General features: G+C 37.5%; 1 protein-coding gene across 1 annotated transcript in view; it reads left to right on the top strand.

The window, feature by feature from the left end:
- DNAH5 (dynein axonemal heavy chain 5) overlaps positions 1 to 24,250 on the top strand; it is a gene marked incomplete at its 5' end in the record, with an annotated part of 158,139 nt that overhangs the window by 65,606 nt on the left and 68,283 nt on the right. Inside the window, 10 exons of the mRNA XM_081325578.1 lie at positions 433 to 586; positions 3,751 to 3,897; positions 5,845 to 6,086; positions 8,421 to 8,597; positions 13,992 to 14,196; positions 16,159 to 16,301; positions 16,884 to 17,018; positions 18,633 to 18,755; positions 21,245 to 21,458; positions 22,157 to 22,380. Of these exons, the coding sequence (XP_081181704.1) occupies positions 433 to 586; positions 3,751 to 3,897; positions 5,845 to 6,086; positions 8,421 to 8,597; positions 13,992 to 14,196; positions 16,159 to 16,301; positions 16,884 to 17,018; positions 18,633 to 18,755; positions 21,245 to 21,458; positions 22,157 to 22,380 (1,764 nt within the window). The remainder of the gene's footprint in view (positions 1 to 432; positions 587 to 3,750; positions 3,898 to 5,844; positions 6,087 to 8,420; positions 8,598 to 13,991; positions 14,197 to 16,158; positions 16,302 to 16,883; positions 17,019 to 18,632; positions 18,756 to 21,244; positions 21,459 to 22,156; positions 22,381 to 24,250) is intronic.

The following is a 24,250-nucleotide window of genomic DNA, read 5'->3' as shown; positions in this document are numbered from 1 at the left end:
AACACCCTTTACACCCTCTACTGACATAAAATGGAAAAAAATGTTTTATTTTTAACTGGTCAATGTATTAGTCCTATTGAACAAATTACATCACCTCAGCACCATTGCCAACATAGGCACCTATACCTGTGCTGTCCATACCTCCTAATGCAGACATGTTCAAAGGGAAGATCTGGAGGGAATTTATATTCATGTGAGCAGAAGCTTCTTCATGTTCTAATAAAGCAGTGTATTCCAACCTTAGCAAATTGACGATGAGTGGACTTCAACTCCCAGGATTCCCAGCAATGGCTGCATTGGCTGTAGAATTCTGGGAGTTGAAGTCACAATGCCTGGAAACTGCCAAGTTGAGAAACACTGTAATAAAGCAAGGGTAAAGTCTAGGCAGGGATTCTATATAGATAAAGTAATTAGTGCTGTAATTTTTGACAGGTTGAAGAGGCTGGCTTAATTAATCACCCACCTTGGAGACTGAAAATTATCCAGCTTTTTGAAACACAACGAGTAAGACATGGCATGATGGCTCTGGGTCCTAGTGGAGCAGGAAAGACAACATGCATCCACACACTGATGAAATCCATGACAGGTCTGGAAAACTGACCCTGGGATAAGTAAAAAAAATATATCTTTTTTTTTTTTGCATTTTGGTAAAATAAATTAGTAGTCAGAGGAAGCTTTTTAAGGACTACATACTAAAAATATATATATAGTTTTACCCAAATGGTTAAAACTCAAATACTTTGGCCACCTAATGAGAAGGAAGGACTCACTGGAGAAGAGCCTAATGCTGGGAAAGATTGAGGGCAAGAGAAGAAGGGGACGACAGAGGATGAGGTGGCTGGATGGAGTCACTGAAGCAGTAGGCGTGAGCCTAGATGGACTCCAGAAGATGGTAGAGGACAGGAAGGCCTGGAGGAACATTGTCCACAGGGTCGCGATGGGTCGGACACGACTTCGCAACTAACAACAACACCCAAATGGTTATGTGATTATTTCTGAAAATATTAGCATTTTTTGTTGTTAGCCATCATGATGTTCTTGAAATTGTTTAAGAACCTAGTTACACTGACAACAACAGAATCTAAAGAAGTCTCTACTCATAAGTATTATAAACAGAGAATATATGTGCTGGTTGTTCACATATCACTATAAACTGCACCTTACAAAACGTGTTGATAGACATTTTTCTACTCTACAGTTTATTTTAGCTACACCACTTTTTTCAATGTCTTCTGTCTCCAGGTATGCTAGAATATTGCCACAAAACTAAATTGTCTAAATTATTGTTATGGGCCACAGACAATGAGCATAGTTATGTTCACAAAATTCTTGGTGTGATCTCTGCCAATGTTCTAATGAAAATATTTTTTAAAAGTCTGCGGAGGAAAAAGCTATATGAATTACTGCTGAGTGTTGGTGTGGGGTAAGCCTGACCATGAAGCGGGTTTCATTGCAAAGCTGTTTCATTAGCATGATGCCAGGGAGGATGCAAAATAAGCAAAAATGGCTCTCTTCCAGGAGTGGCTTTGCTATCTGTATTCTTAATCTAGTCAAATAAGCTGCATTTAAACTGGGTCCATATATCTTTTTTTAATTCCATTTAACCATCTTGGTTATCTAGAGGTAATTTCTGAAATCACTTGCACTTATTTTACATGCATTGAATTGTTAATTGGCAGTTATAAAGATAGGATTAAAGAAAATTATTATTTTTTAAATGTAAAAGTATGATCAAGGCATATGAATACTCAAAATGCAACATTCAAAGGTAGGGCCATTTTCTCCCAAAATGCTTTTATCCAACCATCCTGAGGATGATTCATACTGGAAGTAAATCTGGAACAGTAAGCAGTTCATGGTGCACTGGAGTTCTGATGCTGAAAGAGGAACATTATGAATAATAGTGGGTTTTGCACAAAGTGTTCAGCAGTCAGGTGAGATTTCAAAGTGAGAAACACTTAATGAAAATTTGATGGTAAAAAGAAAGGCCATTTGGCCGTTTAGGAAATGACTGCTAAAGTAAAAGAAGTTTCCTTTTTTCGGTCCCCTAAACTCGATTGTATCACAATAGGTATTTTAGCAACAATTTAAATCCTTTCCTCTTCGGTTATTTGTTGAAATAGTTTTCCCACCAGCTTCTAACTGTTTACTTCCTCTCTTAAAACATATCAGCCATGGAGAAAAACAGCCCACTGATGTCACAAAGCTTTGTATCTCCTTTAGATTGTAGTGACCTCATTGCTGACTTCACAATGCCAAGGGTTCAGCTAACAGCTTTCTGTGTTAGCTGAGCATCCTACTTCAAAGCCTACAATCCTGTGCTACCCAAGGGAGATAATACATTTCACTGCATTTATTTGTAGAAGGGTGATGCAATGTTTCAGATTAAAAGGGATAAGGATACTTCAGAGCATGCGCAGCACCTTTTGCTAGCTTCTTAAACCAAATGTGTCTTTTCCTGAAACTGCATTGTAGCTGCAGGGAACAACCATTCAATCCCAGGAAAAGACAAAATTGCTTTAATCATTACATCCAGAATAAATATGGGACTAAAAAGTTTCATTTAGCATTTGAATAAGTATTGATGTGATATTTATATTGCTTGTAGTCATTTTATAAGAGTTAAAGTGCGATAGATTTAATAGCTTATTGTTGTTTGCATATGGTAGATTATGATTGTTTCTACTTTTATACCTTGTATTTAGCTCTGGGAAGTCGGGGAGGGGGGAGGGGGAGGGAGGGAGGTGTTGGGGAGGGGAGGGTTAGGGTTAGGGTTAGGGAGGGTTGGGAAGAGGGGAGGGGGTTGGGAAGGGTTTTGTTTTGTTAAAGATAAAATGTACTGTAAAACTTTAAAATAAAAAAATTGCTTTAATCAGTTGCCAACAGAGGCAACAAGAATGGCTTACATGCTTCAAATATATTATTTCCTTCACATCCAAAGAGCTAGCCAGTCTTAATTGATAATAGTTACCACCTAATGGGTCTTTGCTGCACAAAATCTATAAATGTAGATCTAAAGATTTTTTTTTAAAAAACAACAATTTAATTGCAGTGAAATTTGCTAGAGGTAATATGGTGAGGAGGGGACAGCAAGTCTCCCTGCTTAATATGAACAAAGGAGAGATTAACTGTGATGGATGCCTACATGTGCACAGTGCCTAAAGCTGTTTCATGCTTCTTTTAATGTGAAACATGAAAATGTATACGTTCAACATGAAAATGTATAGGTTAATACAAGTCATGCAAATGTGTGTAAATTGTATATGCTTATTTAACATGCTTTGTTAACTTCAAGAATCTCTACGAGTAAAACAAGTTGCAAAGCACAAATCATTCCTTATGTTGATCACCCAATACAATTCTTGTAAAGAACAAAGCTAAAACGATTTCATCTTAGATATTATTAGATTAAAGTTCCCATAATGCGTGACATTTATGTGGATGAAAGAAAATTTAAATTGTAATCTAGTATCACTTGGAAATCTAAAATTGAAGAAAAAAAATCAACAAGTAGCAACTTAAAACTTTTGAGCATGCCTTTATTTTTTCTTTGTGTTTCCCCCTTTTTAACATGGCTGAAAATAAATGAACAGTTAAGAGAAGGCTGCAGTATACCATGAATAACTTTAACATTGCAACCCACAGAATGTTTTTACACTATCAGATTCAAAGCCTAAAATCCGCCTATTGATAGAATGCTGTACTATTGTAGCAATGATTTCAAATGGATTTTCCCTCTGGCATGTACAGATTGTGGCCAACCCCACCGTGAAATGAGAATGAATCCAAAGGCCATCACTGCACCTCAGATGTTTGGACGCCTTGATGTTGCAACCAACGACTGGACAGATGGGATATTCTCCACTCTTTGGAGGAAAACTTTGAGAGCCAAGAAGGGTACTATATTATAATTACTAGAGTTATATTTCATAGGAAAAAACATCCAAAGATCCAGTCATTCCCTTCATTCCTCTCATTTGTTAAAATATTAATCGAGCCATCCTAGTCTGAAATTAAGGAGGCTCTTGGGAGCATATTATGGATAAAATGGAGAAATTGCAATAGCAGACAGGGTTGAATTTGGAGCTTTGGCTGTCCCGATGTTACTATAAATATAGTCATTTCATATAACTGGTAATGGCTGAGAATACGGAAAATTGTACTTAAAAGCTATCAACAGATCACATAGTTGGGTTATTGTGAGAATGACGTGCTGATCTGGAAAGTACATATTCCAGTTGGTTGCTGTATTTATCTGATTATTACAATATTTTAGATTCCTGAATAGAATGTGCAGATGAGAAATAGAATTCTTAAATTCATGGATAAGCCTCCAGTCTCTGTAGCGAGGCTGGGTAACATTTTCAGTCCCATAGGTCACAAGCAATATGGAATGGAATGGAATGGAATGGAATGGAATGGAATAGAATAGAATAGAATAGAATAGAATAGAATAGAATAGAATAGAATAGAATAGAATAGAATAGAATAGAATAGAATAACAATAGAGCTGGAATGGACCTTGGAGGTCTTCTAGTGCAGGGGTCAGCAACCTGAAACAGTGAAAGAGCCACTCTGAACCGGTTCCCTCACAAAAGGAAAAACTGGGAGCCACAAAAAATGTGTGCACATGCACGTACATGCGCGCATGCACAGAACAGGGTTTGACTGAAGAGTGGAGCCAAGGCAAGATATGCACTTACCCTGCATATCTGAATTGATTGGTTGAATTTTTTAGTCCCACTTTTTTTTTTGAATTGCACATCGCAGAGGACTAGGAGCTGCAAGAGACGGCTGAAAGAGCCGCATGCGGCTCCGGAGCCGCGGGTTGCAGACCTGTGTTCTAGTGCAACCCCCTGCCCAAGCAGGAGACCCTATACCGTTTCAGAAAAGTGGCTGGCCAGTCTCTTCTTAAAAACCTCCAGTGATGAAGCACCCACAACTGAAGGCAAGTTGTTCCACTGGTTAATCGTTCTAACTGTCAGGAAGTTTCTCCTTAATTCCAGGTTGCTTCTCTCCCTGAATAGTTTCCATCCATTGTTTCTTGTGTTGCCCCCTGGTGCTTTGGAAAATAAATTGACCCCCTCTTCTTGTGGCAGCCCCTCAAATACTGGAATACTGCTATCATGTTACCCCTAGTTCTTTTTTTCTCTAGACTAGCCAAACTCAAATCCTGCAACTGTTTTTCATACGTTTTAGTCTCCAGGCCTTTAATCATCTTAGTTGCTCTTCTCTGCATTTTTCCCAAAGTTTCAACACCTTTATTTTTTTCGAGTAGCATCCTTAGCCTGCTCACTACGTATGGATAATTTTTGTCCTCTCAGTCTAGGAAAAAGAGTGCAAAAGAAGTAGTTCTTATCAAAATTGCTGAATGGCAGCTTTGACAGATGGGGAAAGAGAATAAGAGGATGACTTTTTTATTGCTTAGGTGTCACCTGTCAAGGGCTTTACATGTAAAATAAAAATGTCAAGTATCTTGTAAGTAATGTTTCCCCAGCATATTACTTGCTTTGAGAAATCTATTACTATTAAATAAAATCTATTACTGTTAAATAGAGTACACATTTTGTGCTCTTCAGAATTGCTGGAGAGAGCCAAAGAAAGAAGTGGTTTAAATGAAGCTTTTCTGCATTTCACTTCTGCAAGTTTAAGTAGGAACCTGTCTAAGATCATCCACTGATCTTCAGAGCCACTTGAGAAGTTGACTATAAATATCACACAGCAAATCAGTCTATGTTGTTTCTACTTTTTAATCATATTCATATGTATTCCATGATGCAGGAAAATGATTGTATCACAAAATACTCTCTTTACAAGAAATGTTTTCCCCCCCTTTGGGTATAGGGGAACACATCTGGATAGTACTCGATGGTCCTGTTGATGCCATTTGGATTGAAAATCTGAATTCAGTGCTGGATGATAACAAAACATTGACCCTGGCTAATGGAGATCGGATCCCTATGGCACCAAATTGTAAAATTGTTTTTGAGCCTCATAATATTGACAATGCTTCTCCTGCAACAGTGTCAAGGAATGGCATGGTATTTATGAGCTCATCTGTCCTCAGCTGGAGCCCTGTTCTTGAGGTATATTTGCTTTCATGAGTTCAAACTCTTTATATCACGGATCACTTTCAGACTGTTAAAAATTAGTTTTTGAATGCAATTATAGAACAGTCCGCAATATGCTCTGAATATACATTTAGCTGTCTAATAAAGCTGTGTATTTACTTCCACAGCCATTATTTTCAGTGGTTCAGCTACTAAGTACCAATAAAGTCAACTACTAACCATCTTAATATTTAACATTATAGCCATAATGCTCTAAGTGAAGTCATTATTGACTTTGGTACAAGATTCTTCTATAGGATTATGATCACCATATCTACACTTTGGGGACCTCCATGGTCATGGTACACAACTGGTTATTCTTAATCTGTTAAGAAGTCTAGTGTTTGTTGTATCTTTCAATTCAAAGAACTGATGGTCAATTTTGAAGTTTTAAAAGCTTTGTGTTTCATATCTTCAGGTTTTCAGTCTGATTCCATTGTTTCTTCTTAGAAGGTGACAGTACTAATGAGGTTAGATCAGGTTCTTGAGCTACTGGGAACTCATTTTATCTGTGGTCTGACATTCAGTCTGGTTTAATTGTTGTGAAGAGCTTGACAGGATCATCTAACCGTCTTCTTCTGAGTTGCTGTCCTGAGATGAAGCTATGTGCCAGGGATGTTGACACTATGATACTATCCTTGAAGTCTACTAAAGAGTTTAGGCGGGGCATGTAAAATATTATCTCATCAACTGTGTATGGGAAGGGACATCCTTCTGCTCCTTTATGACACAAATACATAACTCCATTTCCTATGTTTTACACATATTTCTGATATGATACTCTGTAGACATATCATATAATTGGAGGGCCTTCTGAAAATGAATAACATTCACAACTTCAGTGTGTCTCTAACGCTACCTTGCCTCATTTTCCATTGTATTCCTGCATGTGGCTAACATGTAGCCTCATCTCTGCCTTTACCAAATTAGTCTGGGAAAGGTTATAAGATGAGAGGCAGGAATGCTCAACAAACCTGATAGTTGAAAAGGAAATGAATGTAGCCTTTATGAATGTTACCCCCATGATTTAAGGAGATAGATGCCTAAGTTAGTGTTTACCTCATTGGATTTTAATCGGTGCCAGAATTGTAGGAATTGTCATTACTGCACATGATGCCCCTCCAGCAGGAGACGAGACTGCAATATTCAGAACAATAGGAGAACATGGCAATCCAGTCAGCTAATATGTGGAGGAAGGTCTTAATACACTTTTTTCACCAGCAGATCTGGCTGTTGGGAAAAGAAAGAGTTCCGTGTGGTAAAGGAAAGTATTGAATTATTGGGATGAGTAATATGATAAATGACTGAGCAGGAGGACATGGGGAGGTAGGAAAAGAACCTGATAGGGACAACTGCAAATCAATTTGGAAGGTCAAGACATTAAGAAAAGAGAAAAGAGGAGAGATGACTCTCATGGCAAATAGGAGGAAATGAGACAGCTAAATGAGTGTAAAGATCATGCTGCCAAGCAGTAAATTTTGGTAAGGCATTGACAGACATCTAGAATTATGCTTCATCAATCTTAGCCAGCCAAGGGACTGAGTCTCTGACAACTCCATAGGAATTGGTTTCTAACCCCACCCTCCCCAAAATGAGGGAGAAATTAAAGATAAATTTGCCCTTATCCACAGTAGTAGTCTGATGGCATCTGCGACAAAAGTGAAGACTCCAGTAAAAGTTTAAACTTGTGTGGGAATTAGTTAACCAGCTAGGACAACAGTTATCCATAAATGTTGGCTGCATTATGACTAGATAACTGAAATGAGCAGAAATTTTTTAAAGTTTTCAACTGCCTCTAGGACTTCTTTGACCAGAAAAATAGGATACAAAATCATGATAAGTGAACTCAAGAATAATAATTCAGAAATTCAGTTAGTACTTTAATGGAGTAAGAATGAGAGAACTATCTCTGTCATGCCTTAGATTGACTTTGTGGCTACTAGACAACTTTTTGCTGTTTCTCGAACTTTTGTTCAACTGATTCATTTACTGTGTTCCTGCTCACTTGTCGCCCTTGACATTTTTTAGTATTTGATGTTTTTATTCAATATTTTCCAATATAAAAATTTGCATCTAATATGCTATCCTTCACTGTTGTACTATCACCTATCTGAGAAGCAGATAAGATAAAACACTTGCCTCAAGTATAGACAATTATTCTCTTGCCCAAACAAAATGTTTTGGTGAAAAATCTAATTTCTTCCAGGAAATAAAAATTAGAGGATTGAAACTAAACTCTAGTTGCTTGACCTGGTAAATTTGGATAATTATTTTAAAAGTCTCATGGTGATTTGTTTTCAATTATAACAGGGTTTTCTGAAGAGGCGTTCTCCACAGGAAGCAGAGATTTTGCGTCACTTGTACACAACATCTTTTCCAGACCTTTACCGGTTTAGTATTCAGTCCTTGGAATACAAGATTGAGATGTTAGAAGCCTTTGTGATAATGCAGAGCATTAATATGCTTCAGGGCCTTATCCCTTGCAAGGTAACCATTTATGTTGTTCAGACAGATGGATGATGATGGTCATGATTCATCTAATGATTGTCACAGGTATCTTCCAGTGACTCAAGTTCTAATCAAAAGCATGGGAATCATGGAAGTATCAGTAAGTAATCAGGTCCAGGCAAGGTAGGGTTTTTAAAAATATTTTTATTCTTTTCATTTATAATTGTTTAATAAAGAGCCTGTTTATTTTCCCCAGCGAGGGGGATGGCCCTCTGGCAAGCCAGATGGATTGCTTAAATGCAGTGAAGAGCTCCCTAACCTTTCCGACTTTGTGGACCAGAAAGGGCGGGGGGGGGGAGGGGATAGTTCTGGATGAGTGGGCGGCAAGCACTCATGCGCACATAGCTCCATTCGGGAGAGCGGCGTGAGGATGTGCATGCACGCACGTGCACTCACCCGCTGTTTCTGTAGCCAAGTTGCAAACAGCTCATGGTCCACTAGAACCTTCCAGCCATTCCCCGACTGCAGCCTGAAACTGACCAGAAGTTAATCAGTTTCACACTATAGACTTCTATTGTGATGAATGTGCTCATTGGTAGGAAAATGAATTTATTACTGTTGCATTTGCAGTTGCTATCGAATGGAGTTGCTAAACTAGAGCTATCTGTAACTGATATCCTGTGTCGTGTTTGTTTTTGTGACCTGTTCTTATGCTTCCATGATTGTTTCTTTAATCTCTTTTTTTTTACTTTTCTACCAAGTTTTACTTTTCAACCAATAGCCAAGACATTTCGTATCTGATTTTCTTTTAACAATCTGTCTCTGTCTCTACACACACACACACACACACACACACACACACCCCACACACACACACTTAAGAGATTTATATTTCCAATTGCTTCCTTTTTATAGTGTTTTTTTTAATTTTGCAGTCTTCGGTAGTTTTTCTTTACAAATTTCTACCAACAGACATTACTTAACTGTGCATGTTAAAATCATTCAAGAAGTGTTTTTCTTCTTTCAGTGTTTGTTTTACTTGGAGCAGATCAATCCCAGTGGCATAATAGAGTTTGTCAACATTACTTCTTAGGTGAAAAGCATGATTCATGGTCATTAATTTTCTTGTTTCCCTATGAAGTATATCTAATTCAGCTTGTGCCTAATCAATTATACCTGTAATATATTGAATAATTGGAACAGTCCAAGTGTTTATGACTTTAATTATGTTCCTACATTTAATTTTCTTCTCAAAAGTTCTTTGATTAATTTTCTATAATTAGAGCTAGTACTCTTTTTAAAGTGGCACATGTAATATGCCAAGTGTTTCTATTGATACTTTGTATTTGTATCCTCCTTGTGGCACCAATTTTGGTATTATTATTATTTGAAATCCATCAACTGCAGGATGAAAGTGTGTTCATTGATGGCTATGGACTGTAACAGATTTTTTTCTGCTGTGGATTTGTAGATGGATAATTTTTGATTTTCCAGTCTAGGGCTGAGAGTAAGTGACTGGCCAAAAGTGACCCATCCAGAATTCCATAACTTAGGAAGGACCAGTGCATCACGCATGCTTTTAGATAGACAGCTAACTTAATATGTTTTAACCAACATCATATTCTAAGCAATATCTGGAATGTACCATGGCAACATATATTAAAAGTAATATGATGGATTACATGAAATATAATATGAAAATGATGATGATGATGGAAGGGACCTTGGAGGTCATCTAGTCCAACCCCCTGCTCAGGCAGGAAACCCTATACCATTTCAGACAAATGGCTGGCCAGTCTCTTCTTAACAACTTTCAGTGTTGGAGCATTCAGAGGCAGTGGAGGCAGGATGCTCCACTGATTAATTGTTCCAACTGTCAGGAAATTTCTCCTTAGTTCTAGGTTGCTTCTCTCCTTGACTAGTTTCCATCCATTGGTTCTTGTCTTGTCTTCAGGTACTTTGGAGAACAGCTTGACTCCGTCTTCTTTGTGGCAATCCCTGAGATATTGGAACACTGCTATCATGTCACCCTTCACTCTTCTCTTCATTAAACTAGACATACCCATTTCCAGCAACTGTTTTTTATATGTTTTAGTTTCCAGTCTCCTAATCATCTTTGTTGATCTTCTCTGTACTTTTTTTAGAATCTCAACATTTTACATTGTGGTGACCAAAACTGGATGCAGTATTCCAAGTGTGGCCTTACCAAAGCATTGTAAACTGGTATTAATACTTCACATGATCTTGATTCTGTCCCTCTGTTAATGTAGCCTAGCACTGTGTTGGCTTTTTTGGCAGCTGCAGCACACTGCTGGCTCATGTTTAAGTGATTTTCAACGAGGACTCTATTGAGCAAAGTACCACCTATACTATACCTGTACATTTGGTTTTTCTTGCCTAAATGTAAAACCTTACTTTTTTCACCATCAAATTTCATTTTATTAGATAGCTCCCAATGTTCAAGTCTGTCAAGATCTTTCTGTATCTTAAGCCTAACTTCTGGAGTGTTGGCTATTCCTGCCAGCTTGGTGTCATTTGCAAATTTGATAAGTTCCCCATCTATCCCCTCATTCAGATCATTGATGAAGATGTTAAACAGCACTGGTCCCAGAACAGAGCCCTGGGGCACCCCACTACACACTTCCCTCCATGAGGATGCAGTTCCATTGAGGACTACATGCTGAGTATGGCCGGTAGCCAGCTACAAATCCATCTGGTAGTGATGCTGTCTAACCCACATTTGTCTGAAATGGTATAGGACTAGATGACCTCCAAGGTTCTTTCTGTCTAACCCATATTCTTCTATCTTATCAAGTAGTAGTAGGTTGTGGTCTACTTTATCAAATGCCTTATTGAAGTCCAAGTAAATTACTGTATATCCTCTGGTCCATTAATTTTGTCACCTGGTCAAAGAATGCAACAAGATTTGTCTGGCATGATCTGTTTTTGAGAAACCCATGTTAGCTTTTGGTAATGACTTTGTTTGCCTCTAGGTGTTTGCTGATTCGTTGCTTGATTATCTTTTCCACAATGTTTCCAGGTATTGCGGTCAGGCTGATAGGTGTAGTTTCCTGAATCCATTATTTCCCCTTTTTTGAAGATGGGAACTACATCAGCTCTTTTCCAGTCCTCTGGTAGTTCCCCAGGGCTTCAGGATCTTTGAAAGATATAGTTCAGTAGTTCTGAGATCACATCTGCCAGTTCCTTCAAAACCTTGGGGTGTAATCCATCTGGTTCTGGTGATTTGAACTTGTCTAGGGTGGACAGGTGCTCACTTACTGTTTTCTTGCTTATCTTAACGTGTTTCTAATCTGTTTTTTACAGTACTGTTTTTGATAGATTGGACTGATTTTTCAAAAACAAAATGAGTTAAATAGTTCTGCTTTCTCCCTGTTGCTTGAATTTAGTTCATTGCTGGCACTGAATCTTGTTACATTCAGCCTACATGCATACCAAAACAAAGCTATATTCATTGGCCAAATTTGGGATTAAAAGAAGAGAAATGCCATTAGATTTAGAATATATATATGTAGCATCAGAATTTTTTTACTCAAGAATGGTATGGCAACAAGTTCTTCTGTTCAGCATAAAAATCATAGTGATGCAGGCATCTATAAAATCATACTAGGTTATCATCTGAAATCTCCTTATCTTGCTAATGCAGTGTTAATGCCTGATGGAATTCATGACACTTCATTCATCAGTTATCTTTGCTCTTATCAGCCTAAAGCCTGTCATTGGACCCATGATTATGATGATCTATTGCTGCATTGTGTTAGCACATAGTTCTATGTAAAAGTCTGAAATCGATGTTTTTCTCCAGAATAATGAACATGTGGTCTTGTGGAATATTTCCATGGACTGCAAGAATAGCTTAAGAGTTACTTCATGCATAATTACATTATTGAAATATCTTCCAAGAACATTGATGTTGAAAGTAATTGTCAAGTCATTTATGTCTATGACTTGATATTTTTGTTTCAAGACCATAAAGAAGGCAGCTCCTTATTAAGAAGAAACTCAGGAGAAAATTTTGCTGAGCTAATTGTAGATAATTGCTTGCTTTTACATACTATTATTCGAAACCCAGTCTTCTGCACCATTGCCAAATGTCCCATATAACGAATCTTTTGTCTACATAGTAATAGCACTTAGTCTTATAGACCACTTCACAGTGCTTTACAGTCCTCTATAAATGGTTTACGAAGTCAGCATATTGTCCCCAACAATCTGGGTCCTCATTTTATCAACCTTAGAAGGAGGGAAGGCTGAGTCAACCTTGAGCCATTCAGAATCAAACTCCTGGAGTAAACAGTGAGTTAGCCTGCAATACTGCATTCTAACCACTGCACCACCATATAAGGAGTTAATTGTAGTTTTTAAGATGGTGTTAGAAAAAACAGTTCCCAAACTGGGACAGTTTGTACTGTTTTCAGGCTCCTGAAGTAATTGTGATCAATTATAATAGTGTGATTCATCAAAATACGTCACAAAATATTTTTGACATACTGCATTACATAAGATACAAAGTACTGAAGTTGATTTTTAAAATCTCAGCAAAACACAGATCCAATAAAATAGTTTTTTAAATACTTAATTTGATCAACTGTGATCTTGTTGTGAATGGATCTTATTTTATCCTTTCTATCCATGGTTGGCAGTTAAAACTCTCTGAAATATGATAGCATTTATAATTTACAAAAATTACTAGTAGTCCTCATTGCAAGGAGACCATAATATAGCAATTCCCAGTGGGAGCTTTCAGAAAAAGGTGACTTTAGACTATAAGAGGTACAGCTGTGCTGCTTCTCATGTCTGGTGCACCTCATCCTATTTCTTCTTCACCCAAACAATAATTTCTTAGTTGTCATCCATCAGAAATATTAAATTTTATGCATTCTTTTCTAGTGCCTGGTCTTATGTGAAATTATAAATCATTAACCTTTAGGGCTCCATTCATGTGAGCTTTTTTTCCCCAGCAATAAACCTTTTCTAGAAAGATGTCTGAGATTATAGTGGCAAAAAGGCATTGTATTAATGTTTAAAATCAAAGTTTCACTTTAAAGCTTTTATTTTTCAATTAAACGTTTGCCCATAAAATTGAATTTTAAAAGAAAAAAAGCTAATAAAACTTCAAATTAGCTTATGTTACATTGGCTGAATCCACTGAACGTTGTCTGCTACTTGAAAAATATACCAATTGTCCAATCATGTTAGATTGTTACATTTGTCAGATATTGCTTGATATGCATTCCAAAGTTCAAAATGTTTTTACTACTAGTACTTTCTCCTGTAAGAATATTTCAGTTCTTAGTTGTTTTGTGAGACAGGAACAAAAAATTGTTTCTACAGATCCTTGGAAAAGTATGTTTTCTAAATGTTTCTGAATTCAGAATAGTTCAATGATCAAAATCATTGTGTTTCTTTACTTAGGACCAAGGGGTGGAGATCACTGCCGAATACCTGGAAAGATTGTACATCTTCTCCCTAATGTGGAGTGTTGGGGCATTGCTGGAATTGGAAGACCGTTGGAAGTTGGAGCACTGGCTTCGTAGTCATGAAAAAATAAATCTTGATCTTCCTAACATCCCAGAAGGAAGTGAAGACACGATGTTTGACTACTATGTTACCAGTGATGGTTTGTGAACTCTCAAAAAGTTGCTGTTGCTTATTGTCAAAAAAAGGACTAGAATCAGGGGTAGGCAACCTTGGCTCTTTTATGACTCATGGACTTCAATTCCAAGAATTCCTGAGCCAGCCATGCTGGCTCAGGAATTCTGGGAGTTGAAGTCCCCGAGTCATAAAAGAGCCAAGGTTGCTTACTCCTGGACTAGATTATATAATGCAGCTAGATCACATCTCATAATCTGAGATCTTCCACTGCAGTTTATTCAGTGATGATTTTATTTCATGAACTGAAGAAGCTTCGGCATTTAAAATATCTACTGTATCTACTGCGTGCCTGGCTGAGGAATTCTGGGAGTTGAAGTCCACAAGTGATAAAAGGGCCAAGTTTGAAGAGCCCGGTTCTATAACCTTCAGTTACACCAAACATAGAGAAGTTTCTGAAAGGAGTAGTAGAGATTATGTAATTGCTGTTCCTATCCTCTTCGTAAACTTCTGCTTATAGAAGACACATGTGACGTCTAAAACTATGATACAAAGAAAGTGTCCACACACTCCAGCACTCCAGCTGTCCAGTGTTAATAGTCCTCTGTTCTGTGATGTGATGACTGTTGACTGAGATTGAGGGGAAGTTAATGTGATTGCCTCCCTCTTCCTCTCCACATTCTACATGAGCCAATGTCAATCACTTTAAGTTCTATTTGACTTGCCCTGTGTTTTGCTAAGTTAGTTCTAAATTGGTGAGATTCAAGGCATCCTTGACCTACTATTGAGTAAATTGCAAGGATATATTTCCTAGGGGCTTTTATTTTTTTTAATAAACTCAGTTTCTACAGCTGAACCTCACTGGCTTGGCGGAAAGAAAAAAATATCCAGAAATCCAGGATTCTGACAGTAATGGCAGTGATAACATCTCAGGGAGCAGCCAGAAAGAATGAATAGGCCTTTCCCAGTCTCTGGGAAGAATGCTTTGTCCTGCTGCTTCTGATTGGAACAAAGAAGAGTGGCCAGCAACATATAAATAGAGTTGCTGTTTTGTAGGAGTTATGAGAGGTCAGGCTCTGGTTTGGGTGATAAGGATTGCTGTTTTGATTTGTTTTACATGAGAGAGAAAGAGAAAGAAATTATTTAAATACATGAGAGGTCGGGGCTCTGGTTTGGGTGATAAGCACTGCTGTTTTGATTTGTTTTACGAGAGAGAGAGAGAGAGAGAGAGAGAGAGAGAGAGAGAGAGAGAGAGAGAGAGAGAGAGATTATTTAAATACAAGCTTAAGTGGCAAAGACATGGTTTCTAAATGAGAGAGATTTGTAATTTTAAAATCTGCTGCAACTGCAATCAGTTACGATAGGAAAGACCAGATTTAATAAGCAATGCTCATTAAATGTTGCTTTTTTCATTTTTCACTTTGGCAGAGGAAGCAAATGAGTGCGTTGTGCAACATGTTCTACGTGATACAAACAATCCATTATTTGGGGTTCCTTTTTAAAAACCTGAAATATGGGAATTCTGCCAACCTGTGCCATGCCTTTTCTTTGCCTCTGAATGGCTTTACATTGGCTATTTTTTAAATTAACTAAACTGGAGCCAGGTTTTTCTTCTATGCTTGCATTGATTTAAATGAGGAAAATGTTCAAAAGTTCTGTCAAGCTAATTCCTGAATGTCTTCTTACGTGCTAATTAAATATAGGCACAATACATTAATTAAATAGCAGACATGTTGGAGAAAATTCTATTTATATTTTATACAATTATTTTCTTTTATTTTTTAATTAATACTTGGTTATGTTATTTGTTCCATAGTTACAGAGTTCAACCATTTTGGTAGGGTTTATTATGGATGAAGATGGTTGGTTGTATTTCCATTTTATTTTGAACAACTAATAGACATAAAATCACAATAAGACCCTTACTTTAACTTAAAGTTCAGATAGATTGCTATCAAATTTCTAGAATTCTTATTATTTTTTTGGCTAGGTAATTGGATGCACTGGAATACATGTGTTGAAAAATATGTGTATCCTACTAACAGTACTCCAGAATATGGCTCTATTTTGGTTCCAAATGTTGACAACGTGAGAACCGATTTCCTTATTCATACGATTGCAAAACAAGGCAAGGTAATACTCTCCTTTTCCTATTGAGATACTAGCAGTGTTTTAGTGAGACAGTGACTTCATTTTAAAATGCTACTAGGCTGTAATTGTTGTTATGAACTGGGTAAGGATCAAATGTCTACAGCCACAAAGAAATCTTTGACGCTCACTAACAATTTGAATGTTCCCATTCAATGTAACTTTTCTGAATTATTCTATTGGCCCTTTTTGAAGTTCACTCTGATCCGTCTTTTAACTTTCTGGATGCTGGATTATCTGTTTTTTTTGTCTTTAATTATTCTGATGGTCTTTCTTCGCTTCAAGATTGAAAGGGTTCATCCAGTAAGAATCTGTAAATATTCTATCCTTCATTTTCCATGTGAAGAAAGTAACAAATGGTTTGTTTATTAAAGTCACAAAATCTATTATTGTGTTACAGTATTAATATTGTTGGTAGAACTAATTTTATTTTGGTATGGATAAACCGTCCTGCAAAAAGTGATCTATTTCTTCATTATTTGAAAACGTTTTGAGATTTGAGCCTTTATCACTTACCTTTTGACTCTCATATCCCTAAACTCATTTCAATTCTCTTTTCATCTTCAGGCTGTTCTGCTAATTGGTGAGCAAGGGACTGCTAAGACTGTCATCATCAAAGGATACATGTCAAAATATAATCCTGAAAATCACATGGCTAAGAGCCTTAACTTTTCATCAGCAACCACTCCTTTCATGTTTCAGGTGAAACTTAGCATGTATTCCCCCCCCACACACACACACTTTCCTACAGAAATAGAGGTAACTTTGTAACTCATCGGAAACATACCAGAATAAAATTTAATCAAAAATATTTGAATAAGTGGTAAAGATTCAAATGTTCACGGTCTGCTATTTGCAGTGGTTCTTTTGACTTAGATAATAAATTAGCCATTTTTGGGAGAAACTCTTCCTTTCTTGTCCATATATTAAATTCCATCTAATTTCTATATTTTGAACCTTGTACAGGGTTTTCATTCTCTCAGATAGCTTATAGCTTTATTGTCACATTTAACAAAAATAAAATCTTGTCCCTCTTCTTAAATCATATGTGCAATACATAATAAAGGGCATTATGTAAAAGATATTCAAAATAGATAGAAGTCTTTCCGAAATCATACCTTGGCCAAATCCATAGTACAATGTTTCCAAAAATTATACTTTTATTTATGCTTTTGTCTCCAAAAATACACATGCAATATAATTATACGTACAGGTAGTCCTCGACTTACGACCGCAATCAAGACCCAAAATTCTGTTGTTAACTGAGACATTTTTAAAGTGAGTTTTGCCCCCTTTTACGACCTTTCTTGCCACAGTTGTTGAGTGAATCACTGCAGTTGATAAATTAGTAACACGGTTGTTAAGTGAATCTGACTTTCCCATTGATTTTGCTTGTCAAAAGGTCGCAATAGGGGCACAGCAATGGTCATAAGTATGAAATAGTTGCCAAGCCTCTGAATTTTGATCATATGACCATGGGGATGCTACAAAGGTCATAAGTGTGAAAAATGATTATAAGTCACTTTTTTCAGTGCTGTTGTAACTTTGGTCACTACATGAAACGTTGTAAATTGAGGACTACCTGTACTGTATGTCGATTGTAAAATTAATTCAGTTGAATTGGCATAGATATCGCCCAAATAGTTTGGGACTGCAGCCTTAGAGTGCAGCTCTATATTTTAATTCCACTAATTCTGCCTTAGAGATATGTTGGCTGAACATTCAGGCAATGTTAGAATAGGTAAGTTAACACTATCATGCCTGGAATAGAATAGCATAGACCTTTGCAAGATGTTTCTCATATTGACTTAAATGGGATGATTTATTTTCTAAGTAAATGTCCTGACAATAATAAGCACTCTGCCAAAATTACCAGAAGAGTGCAATAGGTACTATAAGTTAGTATTCCTTGATGTGTGTGTGTCACTTGAGAATCATTTATCACTATAACCTTTTCTGGCAGAAGAGATGTTGTGTTGTGGCTTCTTTTCGTCTTTCAGAGCAGGTAATGGCCGAATTTCTTTCTCCTTATTCTCTTCATCTTTGGAATATGGGATTATTCTGTTCAACCCTTTGAAGCGGGGATATCTTTTAATATCCAGATTGGCCAAGAATATTTTATTGTTTGTTGGAATCTCAGTATTGAAGGACTTTCTGACTAAAGGTTTTTAACTTTATAGTACATTTCTTCTTACAGTTGCTTTAAGTTCTTTTGTTCTAAGCCAAGAGTTTGCAGAACACACAACCTTTCCTGTAGTGATTATAAAAAAGATGCTTACAGCTAAGTTATTTTATAAATTCATGTGTCTCTTGCAGCGCACAATAGAAAGCTATGTGGACAAGCGCATGGGCACAACGTATGGTCCTCCCGCAGGAAAGAAAATGACGGTCTTCATAGATGATGTGAATATGCCTGTAATTAATGAATGGGGAGATCAGGTCAGATGCTTGCATCATCAGTTCTTGACATCGCTCAATGAAACATTTTGACTTGGAGAAATAGTTAAGATCAAGATTAATGTTTTGCTCGGATTTGTTAGTATTGGAGAACAATTCAATAATGCATGAGTTCCTTATATGTCAGCAGAGAATTTCTAATTTGATTCTGAATGACAGACCTCTCACATTAATTTTGGTAGTTTGCTCAGGCTTAAGAGGAATCACAAAGTTTCTCACTGGGACTTGTGTTTCTACCTTTATGATAATAGAATACTCCTTCTGGGCTTTTATAGGGATAGTTATTCAGTACATCTGCACCAGGGGTGTCAAACTGCCGGCCCGCAAAAAGGGTCGCGATACGTCGTGATGCGTCACGTGACATGGCAAGTTTGACACCTGTGGTCTACACCTATCCTTCACTTGCAAACCCTCAGAATAATTTCAGAAAGATTCGTGCTTGACCTAACTTTTTATAACTAAACCAGTACTACCTCTATCTCAGGGGTCTCCAACATTTCTGGGTTGGTGGCCCGGTGGGAAAGGGAGGGACAGCACCTTTATGCATGCATGCACACACACGCAAATGTGGCTGCTAGCACCAGCGAGAGGCTCGCGGCTCTCCTAGTGCTGGTGAGAGGCTTGTGGCTCTTCTAGCACTGGCAAGAGGCTTGCAGCTCTCCTAGCACCGGCACAAGGAGAAGGGGTGAGTGCACGCATATGTGTGCGTACGCTGGCCAGCCACTCACGTGGCCCAGTAGTGAGCTGCAGCCCATAGGTTGGGGAACTCTGCTCTATCTGACCAATAATGGAGAGCAAAAATTTATACCCAGCCAGTGCCCTGCTCTAATCCTATTTTTTCTTCATTTTGAAGTGTTATGTGGCAATTTGAAATGAAAAAAAAAAACATGTGAGGGTAAGCATCAAAATTGCCTTTCTGCTCAGTCTTAGAAGATTAATATGAAACTATTGTGGCACTATAGCAATTTATCAGCTACAGAGATGGAGACAGTCAAAAAATATTTGATGAGGCGGAAATCATGCCAGTGAGAAATTTCATCCCTCAAATCCTCAGTTTTATAGCACGATTATTGACTATGTTGCCTAACGGGGGCAATAATAGGTGTTCATGAAGATGTGGAGCCATCCAGGAACGGTACAAGTGATGTGAGGGTTGTATTTAACAGAACTCCTTTTTAAACCCAAATGGATATATAGTGTATGGTTGAAATAGATTGTATTTTGTAATCGGTGAAAACCAAATAGAAAAAAAGTGTTTTATAACCTAATTTCCTTGATTCCTCTAATATATTCATCTCAGAAAAAGTTTTTGACTATTCCAAATTGGCCCCCAGAATAATCTTCAGGATGATAATCTAAACCACATTATTCCATAGGGCCTTTAGTGGTTGAAGGCCTTTTTGTATATGCAAAATACAGAATGATGGGATTATTATTTACTTGTAAGATTTTGTTATGGATTTAATGCATTAATTAATCAATTATATTTACTATAGTTTACCACGAGTGCTTTAACTTACTGTATATAAGTCATTGTGAGTGTGAATAGATTAGGCAGCATGCAAATCCAGTGACTGAATGAATGACTGTCTGACTGACTGATTGATTGATTGAATGGTTTCAGAGTAGATAAGTTGGTCATAAACCAGGAAATTCACTTGTGATTGTGCTTGCTCATAATACTGCATATCAAGTTTTACACTTTGTCTAGCGCAGTGTTTCTTAAAGTATGGTCCTAGGATCCCTGGGGATCTCCCAAGAACTTCTCAGGGGTCTGTGAAATTAAATGCAATGCAACATTAAATGCAATATTAAAATCACAACCAATTATGAGAAGTGGTAGTGGCAGCAAATAGATCAATTTTAATGTTTAATTTGGTAAAAAAAAACATAAATCCATACAAACCAATGCTCATTTGGGGTCCTCCATAATTTTTAACAAGTGGGGAGGGGACGCTTCTGGGAGAGTTATGTGAAACCAAAAATTGCTTTGTGAAAGCAGAGCTGATGACTGTGGCAAAGACCAAGGAATTAGTGAGTAAACCATAGAACCGCTTCAGGTTTCTATAGGCTTCTCTTTATTGCTGCCATCTGGTTTGTTACCTTCTGTTGAGAACTTCTTGAGAACTCGATGTTTTTGCCTCCAATTTCTGGTCAGAACCTTTTGAATCAGAATTAGAAATAGTAAGCGCTGCATCTGTTATATCTCTGATGGAACTGGGGTTCAGCTAACACCAGCTTGTTGTTCTTCTGAAGAATGGAAGACCCAAAGATGTGCCCAGCTGGGCCCAGATATGGAGATAAAAAAACTCCCTGGGAAAATTATAGTATTATCAATTGGAAAAGTTATGGTGGAAAGAAGAGGCAGTAAGATCCATTCTGTTGTTTTATGCATATAATCTGCTGTGTAAACGTAGATGTCTGCAAAAATAGTCATTTGGGTGTTTTTAATCCCAAAACCTTTCTTGCAGGTCACTAATGAGATTGTTAGGCAGCTGATGGAGCAAAATGGGTTTTATAATTTGGAGAAGCCTGGAGAGTTCACCAACATTGTGGATATCCAGTTTTTGGCTGCCATGATACACCCTGGTGGTGGACGAAACGACATCCCTCAGAGACTGAAGAGACAGTTTTCTGTGTTTAATTGCACCTTGCCTTCTAACCCATCCATTGACAAGATTTTTGGTAAAACATAATGGTTATTTAGACTTGTTGCTCATTAGGTAGCGCTTAGTGCTTGCTTTACTTTGAAAAACCAAGAGAAGTGAAAAAATTTGAGTGGAGGTGTAAATAAAACCTTCCACCACGTCAGCAGGTGCATTAAAATTACAGCATTAGCGTTAGACTGCTAATGTCTGTCATTATTTTCAAAAGAGCGCTAAAACAAAAGAGAGGGAGGGGAAAAAAAACCAACCCCAGAAACATAACTGTAAAAAGGGTGAACCAAAAAGGTTAACTCTGTTAAACTAAAGGAATGAATGTATATGGGAGATCAGTGATTTGGGGAATTTATACTAAAATCACTTTCCTGAGATATTCTATTTTCACCAATGTACATTGTTGGAGATTGAAAAAGGAAGTTCAGTGGATGGGTTGTTTTGTTTTGTTTTAAATCCCTCTGTGCCGTGCCTAACCTTAGTATTGGCTTGTGTGTTTTGGGCCAATGATTTTTTCAGGCATTTTTAAATAAGTGCATTCATTTGCTAGGTATCACAATATAATATTTTAATTAATTAATATTTTTTATTTATTAAATTTATTAAATTTATTTCTATGCTGCTCTCAGTTAACAGATCTTAATGTGATTGGATGACGTTGTTTAGTGGTATTGGTAAGACATGGAAGTGGGTGGATTTCTTAGATATCTAACTTGAATTCTCCAGGTGTGATTGGCACAGGGCATTATTGTAGCCAAAGAGGTTTTCTGGAAGAAGTGAGAGCAACGGTTGCTAAGCTGGTCCCATTGACCCGCCGGTTGTGGCAAATGACAAAGATAAAAATGCTACCAACTCCGGCCAAATTCCATTATGTGTTCAATCTCCGGGACCTTTCCAGGATCTGGCAAGGAATGCTGAATACTATTTCAGAAGTAATCAATGATTCCAATGTAAGTAATGCATATGTCATTTTCATATACTGTATTAGGTGATGTCTTTGATTCAATTCAGATTTTTTATATTGGATGCATTTTTATTTCAGATTTTAAACATTGTACTGTAGGAACTACAGGCCCAGAATTTAATTGCAAGCACTAAGTCTAAATGTATTAGTGCAGGTAAAATACATGTCACTAGAATTCAAGACAAGCCAGCTTCTAATTGGTTCTATGTCACACCAAGATAGAACAGGCCTTAATCAATCTACATTATAAAGAATAAAAAAATTTCAGCAGTCTTACCTGAACGAATAAGTAGTATAATTACTCAAAGATACAACAGTGTTGAACAAATAGTATTTGTGACCAATCCTCCGAGTTCTGATCTTTCCAGCACTCCTGCAGTCTTGTGATTGTGATCTGGGAGATGGGCAATCAGTTTGTACTTATGACCAGTTGTAGCATCTTACAGTCACATGATCACCATTTGCTTCCTTTGGTGCTGGCTTCTCCAGAAACGGGAAGCCTGCCAAGGAAATTGCAAATTATTGGGTAAGTCTCTCCCACCTATCCGTCCTTCCCTAGTCTCTGCATTTGCCATGCACTCCCACATACTCTTCCCAACTCACACCACATCTTTACCCACCCTCCCCAACATATATTGTGTGTCTTGTGCACCCTGGGGCACCCTCTTGACTCACTCACACCCCTTCACCTAGCAGCAGCCACTTACCTGTCTCTGGCCGGAGACCTGCAACTTGCTGGCTGCCCTACTGACTTTACTTGACTAACAACCATGGGATTTGGTTAATGGTGGTAATTGGGACCACATCACTCAGTAATGGAAATTCTGGGCCAATTAAAAATTCACCTGGACAGAGCCAATTAGAAATGGGCTTTCTAGAATTCCAGTGACTTGGTCCAATTAAAGATTAGGTTGCTTACAAATATAAGAACTTGAGTTCCTGATCAGTTGCCTGTGAGCAGTGGACTTCAACTCCCAGAATTCCTCAGCCAGACATGCTGGCTGAGGAATTCTGGGAGTTGAATTCCAGAAGTCATAAAAGGGCCAAGTTTGAAGACTCCTGTTTTACACCATAGAAGGTATACCAAGCATTATTTAGGGAAGTTATTTCCTTCTTTCAGACTAGAGGCACAGAGCAAATGAAATTGTGCTGTATTTGGTGGCAGGGAGGGGTTTGAGCAAAGGTCTGCTTTTAGATACCCACACAGGTGTTTGTGATAGTTAACCATGACAGGGAAGAGCAACAAAACTAAATTGAAATGTGAGGGAGCACACTGTCAACATTTTTTTTTGCAAAAGGCAATCCGTAAGTGAGATTTGAAATGAAAGAAAGGTGTTGAATTTTTGTACCACTAAGATCATGTTCCCTCTTCTCATCTGTTTACATTGACTCTGGAAGTAATCCCAGTTAATGGATTCACACAGTACATTGAATTATAAACTAACCAAGTGAGCAGACAAGACTAAGCATAAGACACTGCACAAAGACACTTGCTAGGTCTTTAGTGACTCATGGGTATCATTTCTAACTTATTTCTGAATTGCCTTTGCTCAATCCCAAAGCAGGTAGTTAGGATATATCACATAAACATACAAATGGAAACCAATTAAAAAGAGATTCTGGAGTCCCTTGTCTTCTTTACCTTCCCTAGTTCTTAGCTGAAAAAAATATACACATAGACAGGCAAATACAAACAGATGGTTAGATGCAAGATTTGTGCCTATATATGTATATTTTTAAAACATTTATAAATGTGGAAAATAATTACTGTCCTAAATAATGTAGCTGAGGTTATTTCCCATATTTAATAATAAGTATGGGCAGCATTCTTTCAGTAACAAAATAAGTCCTTCACA

The sequence above is a fragment of the Vipera berus genome (genome assembly GCF_964194415.1).
Source record: "Vipera berus genome assembly, chromosome: 3".
NCBI lineage: Eukaryota > Metazoa > Chordata > Lepidosauria > Squamata > Viperidae > Vipera > Vipera berus.
This window is presented reverse-complemented; position numbering and strand designations above follow the sequence as displayed.